Source organism: Chelon labrosus (assembly GCF_963514085.1).
Source record: "Chelon labrosus genome assembly, chromosome: 3".
Taxonomy (NCBI): Eukaryota; Metazoa; Chordata; class Actinopteri; order Mugiliformes; family Mugilidae; genus Chelon; species Chelon labrosus.
In genome coordinates, this window is record NC_140339.1 from 6,456,146 (window position 1) to 6,471,081 (window position 14,936).

At 41.4% G+C, this 14,936-nt stretch overlaps 1 protein-coding gene across 1 annotated transcript in view; it reads right to left on the bottom strand.

The window, feature by feature from the left end:
* The window catches only part of LOC311485367 (protein diaphanous homolog 3-like), a 148,041-nt gene that overhangs the window by 64,928 nt on the left and 68,177 nt on the right, over positions 1-14,936 (bottom strand). Inside the window, exons 22-24 of the mRNA XM_084540727.1 lie at positions 14,105-14,234; positions 7,198-7,324; positions 2,069-2,231 (exon numbers count right to left, since the gene is read on the bottom strand). Of these exons, the coding sequence (XP_084396853.1) occupies positions 2,069-2,231; positions 7,198-7,324; positions 14,105-14,234 (420 nt within the window). The remainder of the gene's footprint in view (positions 1-2,068; positions 2,232-7,197; positions 7,325-14,104; positions 14,235-14,936) is intronic.

The window sequence follows — 14,936 nt, forward strand, 5'->3', positions numbered from 1 at the left end:
TGAGCCTGGAATAACACACCACCCAGAAACACTTCCTGAAATGCACATGCATGCAGACAAAGCTTTGGAGTACATGGAAAACTAAAGTATAACTAATGACTTCTTTGGGAAAAAAGCAAAGAGGCGTGAAATCCATTTGTGTACGTGTGTGTATGTGCGTGTGTGTGGTGGGTGTTAAGTTGGGGGCAGGGCAAGAACTTTAGTAGGCTAATTAGCTACTATTATCTGTCGTGCCCAGTGGCCTGTGCCACTAATCCTGCTGATTAAACACAGTGGGTCTCCGCAGCTCCAGAACTCACAGTAGCTACCAGACTGATAAGGCCACGGAGCTCAGCGATGACATAAATGTCTGGGTGGGACTGGACTACACAGGACTGGCGCTGTTCTGCTTTGCATTATAACACATGGCACTGATTTGACAACAACAAAAAGAGGTAGAGGTTCTGTCTTGACACAGCCAGCGGATAAAAACAGCAAAAGATAAAACAGTTGTCATATCTCGAAGCATGTTTTGAGATTTACTGCGGCTTTTCTCAAACCCAACACAATACTGGAGCTGATATTAGACTTGTTTTGAGCTTTATGGTGTTGGACTTAAAGCAATCTTGTCCACCAAATGGCAATAAAACGCCTGACTGGAACAGCATACCAACTTCCAGCTTTCGTCAAATGAACCAAAACTACTAAAATGGCTTAATTTATTATCTAATTAGTTGCAAATAGTAAAAGGTTTTGTCTTGTTGGTTATGTTTATAAATTCAGTAGCAGTGAAGCAGTATTAGCATTATTTTCAATAATTATTTGCTGATAAAAAATGTAAAATGCCTTTAAATACCACGTGGAACACAATTCATCATTAGATGGCAATCCAGGATCGATTAATCTAACATGTGTAAGTAAGTAATGAATTGGAGGATGTCCCGATCGGTGTCTGGGCTGATCCAGGCATTTTTAAAAAGATTATATCAGACTAAAATCGCACTTCAGCCAAGCCAAATATTTTGTTGTCATTTATTTTACGTCTGCCATGAACCAATCACATCCCTGTAGCACCAAAACGACTTCTTCTTCTTCTGTTTTAGAAGGCAGTTGTCTTGCGTCAATGCTGCCAAAAAAAAAAATGTAAAGATGGGCAGCTGTGGCTCAGTAGGTAGAGCGGGTTGTCCACGAACCAGAGGGTTAGTGGTTCGATCCCCGGAATGTGCCATATGCCATATCCTTGAGCAAGACACTGAACCCCAGTTGCCCCCAGCGCGTGGCACTGGTGTGTGAATGTGTGAGTGCTTGTGTGAGCGAATGGGTACTGTAAAGTGACTGTAAAGCGCTTTGAGTACCAATAGGTAGAAAAGCGCTATATAAAAGCAAGGCCATAAAGACGAAGAAAAAGAACAAAAATCACGTCTAAACACGACTGCTGTGTAAAAGTACTTGGAATACTCTGGAATATGAAATCCGTCAGACAGAAATTTGTAAATTATGTACTGTGGATGTTAGGTGGTTGCAGGAGATCCTTATTCAATACTAACAGTTTGACTCGCCACCAAAAAACAAAACTGAAAACGATGAATACACTCAGCTGCACTGAAAGATCAAGAAAGAGTGAACGGTGCGTTTAAAAGAAGAGAAAAGTTTTCTCGAGACAGTGTCAAGCAAAAAATATTCTAGAGACTGTAAGGGAGTTTAGGGAGTTGGATGACCAGCCCATTTCTGGAGTAGAGAACACAGGTTTTCACCGTCTGCTGGAGCTTCTGGAGCCAAGGTACAATTTGCCCTGTCCCTGCTACATAGCTTTGACAGCCCTATTCATTGGATTTAATACACATAAGAAAAGCCTTTATGAATCTCCAGGGAAGGAAATCTTGTTTATTTAAGATCGGATCGGGGCCGATACTAAATATTAAAAGAGCAGTATCGGATAGAGGGGGGGGGGGGGGGGGGGGGGGGGGGGCAAAAAACTTGATCGAGACGTCCCAGTTTACAGCAAGATGTTAACGTTTTTCCATTGCACACAACATGCTCAGAAATACGCTTCTCTCATGGGTCAATCTACAGTTCAGTTTATACTCACAGAAAACATGGCCCGGAAGTTGCTGAGGTCAGTGAACAGCTCCTCCACCGAGGTCTTCTTAGGATCCACAGCGAAGTACTCCAGTACGTTCTGATACAGCGTCTCCATATTGCTGTGCATGATCACCAGCTTGCCATACTGCTCCCGTGCAACTTTGCTGAAGCTGTGAGGGCTGTGGTCAAGGTCAACAAACATCCATCATACATTTATTTATTAAATGCTGACGTGAGTACTCCCTTTACCTGGCAGCAAAATGACTGCATTCAGTCAGTGGTAAACTGTGATGCTGACATTAAGAGCTCTGATATTGTCTGTTAGGTTACTCCTATGGTGTGTTTACCGCTTCCACTTTAACGTATCTGTGTGCACTTGACATCCACAATATTAACTGGAAACATAAACACAAACCAAGCAGAAGGGGACATTTTGTATTTAGAAAAGAAAGATACCAAATTTGACAGCATTGCTATTGTGGGCAACTCAGTCTTCACCACACTTGAAGCTAATTTGACTTCAGTGCTACCTGTCACACTGATTTCAAAGCTTTAACTACTTGGATTACAACTTATTGCGAAGCATTTCCCCATTAGTGTAAATACATTGGATGGTGACTTAACCATTCTCTCCGCAGTGCTGTAGTACTGGCTGCAGCAGTCAGTACAGTCTGCTTATACATTTCAGGCAACTGCATGCTCTTGCACCTCAAAACAGTGTCAAGAGCCTGTCCTATAAAGATATGGATGTATCCTAGGAAACACTGGGGATTTCTCTAGAGTTGTCAGCATCTGAACTGACTCGCACGGAAGGCAAGGTCCTCCTGGTTCGAAGCAAAGCAAACCACAGATCTGCTATGCTGGTACAATTTTGTGTGTGAACGAGGACAAATAGTTAATGCTTGTGTCAACATGTGCTGGAGAGGTGTCAGAGCCAAGAGGCAAGGAAAGTGAGAACACTAACACACATGTGAACCACAAGGGAATACAGGACTGTCGAGCAAGTCTACACACAGGATATTCACTCAATATTTAAAACACATATACACCGATCAGACACAATATTAGAACAGGAGAAGTAAATAACATTGACCATCTTGTGACAATTCAATTTTCTGCTGGGAAACTTTTGGACCTGGCATTTGTGTGGATGTTACTTAGACATGTAGCACCCACTTAGACCAGACCAGGCACCCCCACCCCATAGCAATGACACTCCTTGTTGGCAGCAGACATCCCCAGCAGGATGCAGCCTGAGACAGGCACACACACAAAAACACCTTAAGAACAACTAAAAAAAACATGAAGAACAGCACAAGGTGTTGACCTGGCCTCCAAATTCACTAGATCCCAAACTGATCCAAGTATCTCTGGGCTGATCCACAGAGGCCGCTCCCCTCAACCCATAGGACCCAAAGACCCCCACTAACAACATTGTGTTCCCAGACACCACAGGACACCCTCAGAAGACCCATGTCCATTCTCTGATGAGTCACAACTGTTTTGGAGACAGAAGGGAGACCTACACAATATTAGGAAGGTGGTCATAATGTTATGGCCTGATAGGTGAATGTATATATAATGCGCCTCAAATTACTGTTTCTTACATATTATTAACGTTTCTGTTCCTAGTTTGCGTTTATGCACATCCCAGTCTGTCCTTTACACATGATGACTTTATTTAATAAAAAAAATAATCTGTATTTTTAATTTAAAATGTGTGGGTAATTTTCTAAAATAATAATAATAATAATAATAATAATAATAAAGAAAATGACGCGTCCAGCTAATGGCTGTAATGCTGCTGTCTCATGGCAGATAAGAAGTAACAGTGCCTGTGTGTGTGTGTGTGCCATCACACAAGTGTGTGGGCAGGCACTCTGGCTCCTATTGTGCCCCTTCATTATAGCTCAATTGATGGACCTATTTGAGGTTTGGCCTCAGATGAATCTGGCTGGGGATGGGACTACCTATTCACAGCTGGGTAAATGCTGTTCAATAGGCACTCCTCCCAGATTGACTTGTCAGTAATATCTTTTCAAGCCAGGAGCTAGGGCGAAGACGCATGAGGAAAGTGAGCAGGTGACAGAAAGCAAGAGAGAAAAGAAAAGATAGCTGAGAGCGGTAGTTGATAAGTATCATGGGGCGTGAAATATCTCTCCTCCTCTTGTTCCCTCTCTACTGACTTCTTCCCTATTCCAGAGACGCCAGCCGCCCACTGCAGCCAATTCTAAAGAAACCCTGTTCCCCTGATTCTTCACTCCTTTTCCTCATCTGTTCCATCATCTTTCATTCTCCCTTTCTTCATAGGCTCACTCTCCTTCTGTCTCTCTCTCTCGTGCTCTAATTTACCACCTTTACAAGCTTAGCTAAGATCCTGAAATGCAACACTAGACCGCTAACACAGTTGTTGTTTACTCAAGTGGCTGCATAAAGTGAAAATAGAATTTTCAATGTCACCAATGTGACAACCCCACTCTGGATCTCGTTTGGATGGTGAGGTAGATTTACAGACTTCTTCAGTAGCAGGCACAGCTGCACTGTGCAAGGTTTTAACAGGACTGCTGCATGTTTTTCTACAGGGTTACTCAGAAGGCTCACTGACTTCCCTCTGACCAAGTACGAAAAACAGTGCAGTCTAAATTCACTTCAACCCTCTGGAGTCGATGGATGCTCCAAATCAAATGACCAATTTAAGACGACATAGCAGCAAGACACAGTCTCACTGACTCTCCGTTTCACATTGTGTAGAAAGTGCTAACTTCAAACTATATACCTTTTTTTTTTTTTAAATTGTGTTGATAGGCCAAGTAAAACTAGACGTATTATAAATAATTTACACGATGCTTTTTCGTGAATATTGTCGTCATGTTTGGTACGCGTTTAATGGAGGAGGATCACATCAACCAATCAGAAAATTATATGGCAATGGTTGCTAAGGAAGAAGGAAAAGCTGTGGGAGTGACGCAACACACATTCTATGGAGTGATGGCGACGAAAGAAAGAAGCAAGTTTTGAGATTTGAGGAGAGACTTGTGACGTTTAGATGTTACTTATTGTGACGCCTGATAGTTTTGTAAATGGTTGTAAATAGTCGTGCAAAAAAAAAGCCTGATGGGTTTCCTGCATTTTAATGTAAATAGTTGTGAATGACTTTTGTACATAAGCTTTGAAATTTACAGTTTAGATTTGCATTCTGAGTTATAAATATGGTTCGTTAAACATGTTTGTGGTTTTCCCAGTGAAAAATCTAAGTTTTTCCTACTTGGATTTTATGTTTTTAGTGTGGTTTTAGGTCCAATATGTTAATACAGTATGTCAAAATGAAAAAATAACTGTAAAGTTGCACATGTGAGGTTGTGCTGAAACGAATGATACCAAACAAGGCAAGGTAAACCGTTCATTTTTAACATGAGATATAAAGGTAAAAACCAAAAGTAATCAAAAACGGCCAATTATACTATAGACCTCAGAGGGTTAAAGAACTTCATTATGCAAACATGATAAACTAATGCTGCTTTAAAAGCACATTTATCGATAGATAAGTTAGATACCAAACAAACTGAGCTCAGATTCAAAAGAAAAATAGTTTGTGAGGTCGCTGCACGTATTTTGCGCAACAGTACAATGAAAATCCATTTAACATTTAATTTAGAGATGCAGAGATGATTAGAGATGTTGTAGATATCGTTGTAGATATCTAATCAAAACCTGATCACGATTCTTTTGAACCCTGGTGAATTTTGTGAGTGCGAGATCAGTGAAGAACCAAAAATGTATGCAGGGCTTTGGGGTGAATATAACGATGTAACAGCCTAAAACACAAAATTCATATAAAATATTTGTTATTGCACAGTTAAGCCTAGTTAGTGTGTGTATGTCTGGCAGTTTTTGCTAAAACAAGAACTCTGGCATTCTCGTTATTCACTTAGAGTATGTTACTCACATCTTTACCTACAATGAGTTTGCATTTCATTTTCAAATTTGATGGAGTCTTTAATCAATGATAAGACATTTTGTGAAACGCACAGACAATCAGAAAGCCAAGCTGTCAAATCCATTCTCTTATAGCCTTTCTGTGCTGCACTCAAGCTCTCTGCTAACTACTACAGCACAAGCCATCAGTGCCCCAGCCCCTAGGCTACTGATCAAAACTACATGAAGGAGGCCGGGCACAGGGTGTATTATTGAACACACACTTACACACCTGGCCTGAGACAAACCTGTCAAACTGATCCTCTAGAACTACCTCAGAAGACACTGAATAATTTATATTGATGTCAAAAAGATACAGACAGGTGTCTGCAATAGGCCTAGATATCCCCAAATGGGCAGTGGAATGATAAAAGGAAAATGTCTATTTGTGTGGCTACACATCGTTGATTTGCCACTAAAAGACAATCTGATATAACATAATAAATTGCTCTTGTTCCGTTTTCAAGCATGTACAGTAATGACTGACACTGTGAAAGCGAAAGAGAATGACAGAAAGTCAAAGGCTACTTAATTCTCCCTCTCTAACCATCCCATGCCTTTTGAAGTTGCCCTCCTATGGGTTGAAGGGAGGGGTCTCTGTGGATCATCCCACAGATACTTGATCAGTTTGGGATCGAGTGAATTTGGCAGCCAGGTCAACACCTTGTGCTGTTCTTCATGTTTTTTTTAGTTGTTCTTTGAGATGTTTTTGTGTGCGTGCCTGTGTCAGGCTGCATCCTGCTGGGGATGGCTGCTGCCATCAAGGAGTGTCATTGCTATGGGGTGGGGGCGCCTGGTCTGGTCTAGGTGAGTGGTACATGTCTAAGCATCCAGCAAAAGTTTCCCAGCAGAACACTGAATTGTCACAAGATGGTCAATGTTATTCACTTCTTCTGTAAGTGGTCATAATGCTGTGGCTGATCGTTGTATCAACTACAGTGAACAAAACAGAACCGAGAGCTCCTTACCTTAATACCTGAGGTTCAGCTGAACATCAGCATGAAAACTTGCTTTTTTTTTTTGCCAGCCTATGCGGCACCACAGCGATCAATGTAAACACATAAATTCTTCCTAACTTTTGATCGGTTTGAATCATTACACTAAAAAGTCAATGAATAATGCCCCAGAGCGCTGAGAGTCTGCATACGCACGTAAAAGGATATAGCCATTTTGGTGAAAAACATGTCGCTGGGGTCATCGGGGGAGGAGAAAGTCTCCAGGTCTCTCTCCAGCTGCAGCAGCTGCCTCTCCATCTGCCTGAGGCTCTTCTCCAGATTCTCTGCAGACACTGAAACAAACCCACGCGTATTCAGAAACGCATACATTGATATAATAAAAAAAATTTAAAAAAGCACAGAAAAGCGTAACACATTCCAAGGAAATGTGAAGAAAGAGGCAGGCAAAGGACAACTCAATTGCAGGTACAATCAAATGCGTTATTATTTTGAGGCTCTGGGAGAATCAAGAGAAAAACAACATAGAAAAAAAAAATATAACAGGGAAAAATGAAAGAGAAGTCAACTCAATTGCAAAGCAGGCTTATTACGGGTTCACACTGTGCCAGAAACGCCCTGGGAATAAACAATGGCTGAGAAAATACAAACATCAAGTGAAAGTATGTTCAATGCACAGCTTTTTATTATTCTGTTTGCCTTAGCACATGTATAGGCTGCCAACAATTAAATTCATATAAAAATACATTGCCCTTACTGTCACACATGCCGTAGAGAAAGAAAATGATTGCCATGTTTACTCATATGTTTGTACTGTATATATGTGGCTCATCAGTAACAAAAACAGATAAGATACACAGGTAGCCCGGAGGTACGAAGATGGCTGCTGAAGAGAAAAATCTCTCCACGCCTTCATCTTTTAACTTTGGTCTTATCAACAGGTGCATAGATCGCAAAGGTGGGAGAGCTGGGGAACCCTGAGCCTAACTTCCTGTTAAGTTGGTCATGGCTGACACTTAAAGCTAGTCACCGAATATAGCATATGGCTTAAATTACTCAGATTAGACCCTGCTTGACAAAAAGGCATAAGCTGCTTAATTTTAAGTAGTTTCAAATTTCCCTTGATCCTAATACACGCTTTACAAAAAGAAAAAAAGAAAAAAAAGGAGAGAAAGAAGTTCAGTGTAGCTAAGCTTCTCACCGAGTTTATGGCATAAACCGAATTTACTGCCGGGCACACAGTGTTCCATAGTGTCAACACACTCTTGTTCACCCATATATCCTGACGACTAAATATTCAAAAAAGTCGCAGCAGCTGAAGTTGAACAAGTTCTCCTGAAGTGTTCAGTTTAATGGGGTCCTAGGGTGGTCTTTTCACTGCTGTTAAAGTTGAGCGTTTTTAATGCGCACACACTCGTGCATGCAGCCGGCAGAGAGGCAAAGGTAGGCGGCACTTTTCATTCGGTTGTCACTCGTGATCGAGAAAGAAGACGGAGTTCACTGCAGTAACGAGGCTTAGGTAAAACAACACCGTATAACACTCACAACACTGTCACATCGGTTCCTTCTGTTCATCGCATGTTTGTCTCCGTCCTATTATTACTTTCCGAGCAATCATTATCTTAATTCATATCGTTTTCCTTTTGTTTTTCTCTCCTCCCCTTCTTCTCTCTGTTCAGTCAAAGGAGCTGTGCCGCATTACTTCAAAAACCTTGTCACAGAGTTCACAGAGTACATTGGGACCGACGGTGTCCCAGTCAGAGCAGTGTTCACAGAGCAACTTCTCTGCACTGACTGCCTGTTACATTGATTTTTTATTTTGTTTAGAAATCGCTGCGCCAATCTGGACGGTAAAAACGAAAGAAAAAAAACTGCAGAAACTTGTTTAAGTCTCGATCCAAAGACTAGTGATGTTGGAGGAAAGTCTTTTTTCCTTCAAGGTACTCTGGAAGTAATCGGGAAGAGGAAGACTACGAGTTTATTGTCATGCAACGCGCCAATGTAAGCCACGTATTTTTATACACAAATAGTGACACCAACTATTTTATCAACTTTAGTTTCAGTTTATATCAGTAAAATCTGAGTCTTAAAGTCTTAAAGTTAACCATGGGCCTTGCTAAACTACTTCAACAGTACAGAGTTATTTAAAAGTATTTGTTAACCTCATATCTCAAACCTGGGATCGTGCTGTAAACTAACCTGTGCTAATTATAGTAGGTTGTCACATTGAAAGAAAATGCTTCTTCGAATCGTATTATTTGTTTATTCAATGTACTTGCTGTACAGATTTATACTCATTATTTCAATACTGTATTATTTTATGAGGTTTCTCCCTTTTTTTGACCCCTGCCCGTAACTCCCACCCTACCTGCCTCTGTTTTTGCTCAAACTTTAGATCTACTGGACGCTGTCAGCCTCCCAACACTTGAGGTCTTCAACCTTGTTCAATGATAACCTGTTAAAATCCTGATTACCAGCTCCTTGTGTTCTGCTTTCGGTTTCACCAACTAGCCTCCCTGACAGCTCTTCTCCTTCAGTCTTGTCAGACCCTATTTTATTGTGCTGCAGGCGAATCATCTGTGCTCTTATGTAACTTAGTGAGAACTAGCCTATATACTTTTCCATCCATATTATTGCGCCTTATATTTATCCTTCCTGTGCATATAGCGTATATTTACTTCTGATTGTATTTCTTATAGATTTGTACATATGCAAATCTTATTTAAATCTTTATTTTTCTTTTTTTACCGTCTTACACCTATTTTTCTTTTTACTAGCGTCTTTCTAAAATGTTTTTTTTATTTGCTACTAAGCTACTGTGACCAAGCAATTTCCCTTGTGGATCAATAAAAGTCTATACTGCCTTTATGACGAGGTCCTTCATGTGGAATACATAATGTATCAAGAGGTTCCTTGGTTATAAATAACACGGTGTAACAAATAATGTAATTAAATGCACTGCCTCTTGTGAAATTTTGATTTCATGACACAGCGATCCTGACAAAAACAACCAACTGAACTGGGTGTTGTGTTAAAATCACACTACATAGGATACTGTGGAATTATCTAAAAGCATTACACAATCTGTAAATACTCAATTAACCACTATTAGTACTAAAATATATCACGAACATATATATATCAGCTAACTAATGATAGACAGAACTAAAATATTCCATCTCTTGACTGCATCTGAGCTTGTTACAGAAATTATTTGGATTCTGTCCGTGTTCATAAAATAACTACAAATCTTTGACCATAATAAATGATTCGCACGCCAACGCAATTAGTATGACAGATAGAATTCTCCAAACATTTAGTAAACAATCAAGAGTCTGGATTACAATCTTTTTCTCTCTTTCCTGAAAGCCCTCTGGATAAGCAGGCGACTGAAAACCGGCTGAATAAGGTGTGGGCAGCATGCTGAAGTGGAAGGAGGCCAGACAGGCAGTCTGTTAATAGAAATGATTAAAGCCCAGTGATGATGCACCGACTGGGAAAAGAGCAGGAGAGGGCAAGGCAAAAAGCAAAACAAAGCTGCACGAGCCAATCTGAAGGCTTTTGTGCTGAGGCTCCCTCACACGGAGGGGCAACGTAACGAGAGCTGACACGAACCAAAAAAACATAAGACATATGTCGCAGGAGGAAATATGCAAGGTATTGTTCGGGAGTGTGACCACAGCAGCTGGAATGTTTTGCTTAACTAGCACAGAAATGTGCTTAAAAACAGATGATGCTGATGCTATAATAAGCACACGTCTGCCATATGAGACAGTAACCGTGACGCGATAGCTCAACGCAGTGACAAGCGGAATGGTGCTTCCATGCCTTCCTTCTTCTCTCTGGCCACCTTGCTCTGGCTTTTTGTGCGTTAGAGCGTAAGTGATTTTTATGAGCAGCAGTGGGGCCTAAATGCCTCCGTGGTCCAGAGGGGTTGCAGACAGATATAGGATGTTTTAGAGGAATAATAACTGGAATATTTGTAGAGGTCAAGTCGCCCATTGACATCCTTTTATTACTCTGCCAACCTGCTGTGCTATAAATGAGACAGAATGGAGCACACAACCATGCACAAACATCCCTGCTACACACGGAGCTGCACTATAGATCATCCTTTGATGTATGGAAATTAACAGACTGGGAGGGGGGGCATGCAAAACTGCAAAGCCTTACAGACAAGTGTGACGAGACCGGTGGTGCCAGAGGCTGCGAATGGGAGACTTGTGAGATATTCTAGCGCTCACACTCAACACGGTGAACACCTGCTATGCTACATTCAAAAAAAGCATGACAAGTAAGCGAACTGCGGTGCAGAGTGCTCATTCTACACACAGGCTCATCACTCAGGCTGCACCAAGCAAAACAACAAAACAAAGCTTGAGCCGCGTATTAGAGAACCATCTCGATGTAGCTGAATCCTCACATTACTCCTTAATGACTCCTCTGGGCCGTAAGCCTTGAAACTGAACCGGGACAGCTTTTCCATCTTTGCCGCATAATAACATTTACGCAGACATGTCTGTTTAGTTTACACGTAGCAGGCAAGCAGCGTTTCTGCAGCCGACACAGGGTATTTGAAGTCGAAATCTGGAGTAGTCTGGTTGAGCACATTAATATGTCTCTGCATCTGTGTTCTTCCAACATCAAACTCAGCACCAAGTGCCACTCAACGAGCCGCCCTAATTGCCCAAACCTGCTGCAGCCTATTACGCCTGTGCGTGTGTGTTTGTGATGAGGGACAAAACAAATGGAAAGAGGAACAAAAAGGGACAGAGCAGAAATGATAGAGCAAAAAAAAAAAAAAAAAAAAAAGAGACAGAGAGACAGGCAGCCACAGAGAGATATTGACAGCAAGATAAATAGATACATGGAAAATGACAGAGAAAAGCAGCACAGACAGACTGCTTCTCAATGTCAGGAGAAATAATTACTGTAGCGCTGAAAAGAAGAGAAAGGAGCAAAAAATAAATAAATAAATAAATAAGAAGACGGAGACACAAAGAAACCCTGAACGAAACTATGGTTTTTGCTTCCGTGAGAAACAGGATTGGCAGTGGGGGAAACGTGTAGCGCAGTGCTACACACAGTCAAAAGACAGCGGCTTTTACAACAGAAGCACAAATCATTACTGCTACCTCTAGCCAACCTTGTTTTCATGCTCAAGTAAGTTCTTTGGTTAGTGTCTATGAATGTAATGCAGCCTTTTAGTGTGTCTACGGGCCTCTCAAATGGCTGTCGGACCTAATGAAAAGGAAGCCACTCAACAGCATGGTTTACAAAGAAATGGGATTTGTGTGTCTGTACACTAGATAGGGAGAGATAAGTCACTTAGTGTATGCATCTCATAATGGTGCAGGATCACAAAGAACGGCGCCGACAGAGAAAGAGCACTACATCTATATACATGCAAATATACTCAGCTTGAGATCCAGGAAGTAAAGGGGTGGACAAAGTCTGCAGAAAGATCCAAGGACCGTGCTTTCCCTTGATCTCAACCTTGTACTTCTGAGGCTCGGACAAGAGCTTGTGAACATGCAGCACAGTTGGGTGAAAGGAAACACTCAACAGGAGCATCGTTATCTACAGATTATCAAAGCCTCAAAAAATCTAGGCGTCCTCACAAAGGGTCCAAACAATAAAGTCACACATTTCATTCTCACTAGGTTTTCTGCACCTCACACTTTGCTTTGCTCCCTCCTGCCGGGAAGGGAGCAGTGGGTAAAATCTTCTTTGGGGTAAGAGCAAACATGCTGCGACAGTACAGCCTCACACGCATACAAACTGTACACAATCCACAGCTCAATATTTCCTCCAGAGAGCCGCCTATAGCAATACGAACAAAGAACATGGCTGAGGCTCTTACGACCACCCAGTGTGTCCCTGCTCGCCTGTGACCTTTTCCATAAGCCAAACTCAGAGCACTGTGGTTATATACAATCGAGTATAAATAGCCATGTCAAATAAGTGCCAATTTTTGTAAAAAAAAATGTGCAACAGAATAAGATTAATGTTAGAAAATCAAGCAGCAGTGCAGATGAACCAAGTGTAGCATAGATCAAACACAGCAGCATTAAAATACAATGTTTACACAGCGAACAAGCATCTAATCCAAGAATAATCCCCCAGAGAGTTACAAAAGTAGAAAAGCTAAAACTCAAAGTAAAAAGAAAAGAAGGAAGCATGATTTTTGTCCAGGAACAAATATTGTGGAAGTAAGCAAGTATGTTCATGTAATAAGCTAAATCTGGATATAACTAAAACATAATGTGTTATAAATCAATTGAATCTCCTTCTCGTGCCGGATGTGACCACTGGATTAATAGCGTTTCACTGTGGAAAGATGAAGACATTTTGTTTTGTCTGGAAGGTGACAGATCTCAGGGGTTAAACACAGCCGATTTAAAATCAGGCAATGCTAAATTGCGATAAGGTCCATGAGATCAGTGGCTGTTATAGCAGGCCAACCCACACATCTCATTATTTTTTCATTAGGCCCGGCGCTCCCATGATTTTAGAACAGCGACTGTCCATACAATCACTATTGTTTATGTCAGGCGAAGAAGCTTAATGGCCACCATCGAAACTGGGGCCAGAGCCGTCTTTTTAAATTTCAAAAATATTATTCAGTTTTCAGTTTTAATAATGTCCTCGGCTGCCTGAACAACACGCCGAACAGATGATAACATAAAAGCCCAGTTCTCCTCTAATTCAAAGAGGCTGACTCAGATAGTTTTTTTACGCAATGAGCAACAAAACAAGAGACAGAAAAACAGAAGTTTCTTTTGTTTGGCAAAACATTGACCTGACTATTTGATTACTAATTTAGCATCTGCATTAGCGGTTAACAAAACCCTCGCTGGTAAAAGATCACCAGCGATGTCGGTTTGTGAGGGAGTGGATGAAACTCCATGTGCGCTTGGGAAAGCTAAAGAACTGACATTGACACCAGCAGGGGATTAAAGTAACACACTACAATATTGCCTCAGCAAAAAGTGGGAGTAGTGGGAAAGGAATGTGAATAGTGATTCGTCCGTGATTAAAAAAAAAAAGGGCAAGGGGGCGGGGGGTGAAGGTAAAACAGTAATGCCTTTTGTTTTCATTTCATATCATCTTACCTCTGCTGGCTCGATCCACGTGCTCCAGATCATCTACAAACTTGATCACATCTGGAAATTCCTCCTCACATACTTGTGCCAGGAAGTGGAGTAACGTGGTCTTTTGGTCGGCTGACTTGGTGTCCTTTAGCTGTTGTAAATAAAAAAACAAATATACAGTTAAACACAAACTCTGTGACAGCAACACTTTTTCCAGCGTCAACAGATTCTGTAAACCGCTCTAATTGTGGACACGCTGATAGCTTAGCACCAGCTGAGAGATTCCTAGTTTAACCCCGTTTCATGTTCAAGAATAATGTGGATGTGTATTTTTAATATATTATGCATGATAGGTTATGTAGTAAAGGCAGGAGATGAGGTCTTTGATGTAATATCAGAAAATGCTTCTTTTCAACCGAGCTGGCCCGAGGCTTGCATCGCTGTCTGAGTTTGATTGACAGCATCTAGCAGGCTGCCAGAGGGCCGGTGTTCCGCGGCGGGGAGGGAGCGACAAAGTAAACAAACTTGCACTGCAACCTTCCATGTCGTGGCTACACAGAGCGGAGTGGTTTTGAAGAGTAAGTGCCGCAACCGCTGCTCCACCGGATCGAAGCAGCGTTTGCAGGTATGTTTACGCGCTGTTTAATGGACTGCAGATAATCAGCTGTGTTAGATACCATTTTTTTTTGTGTATTAGTTATCTGTGTCTGAACAGAAGCTCAAATTTGTATTTAGCAGGAAAGCTAATGTTGGCTGGGCTGCTATCTGACAGAACACTGACAGATTTATCCAAGATTTGATTGGCCGTATTGAAATAAGCTCTCCTGCGTGAACGTAAACCCATCAGCGCTGA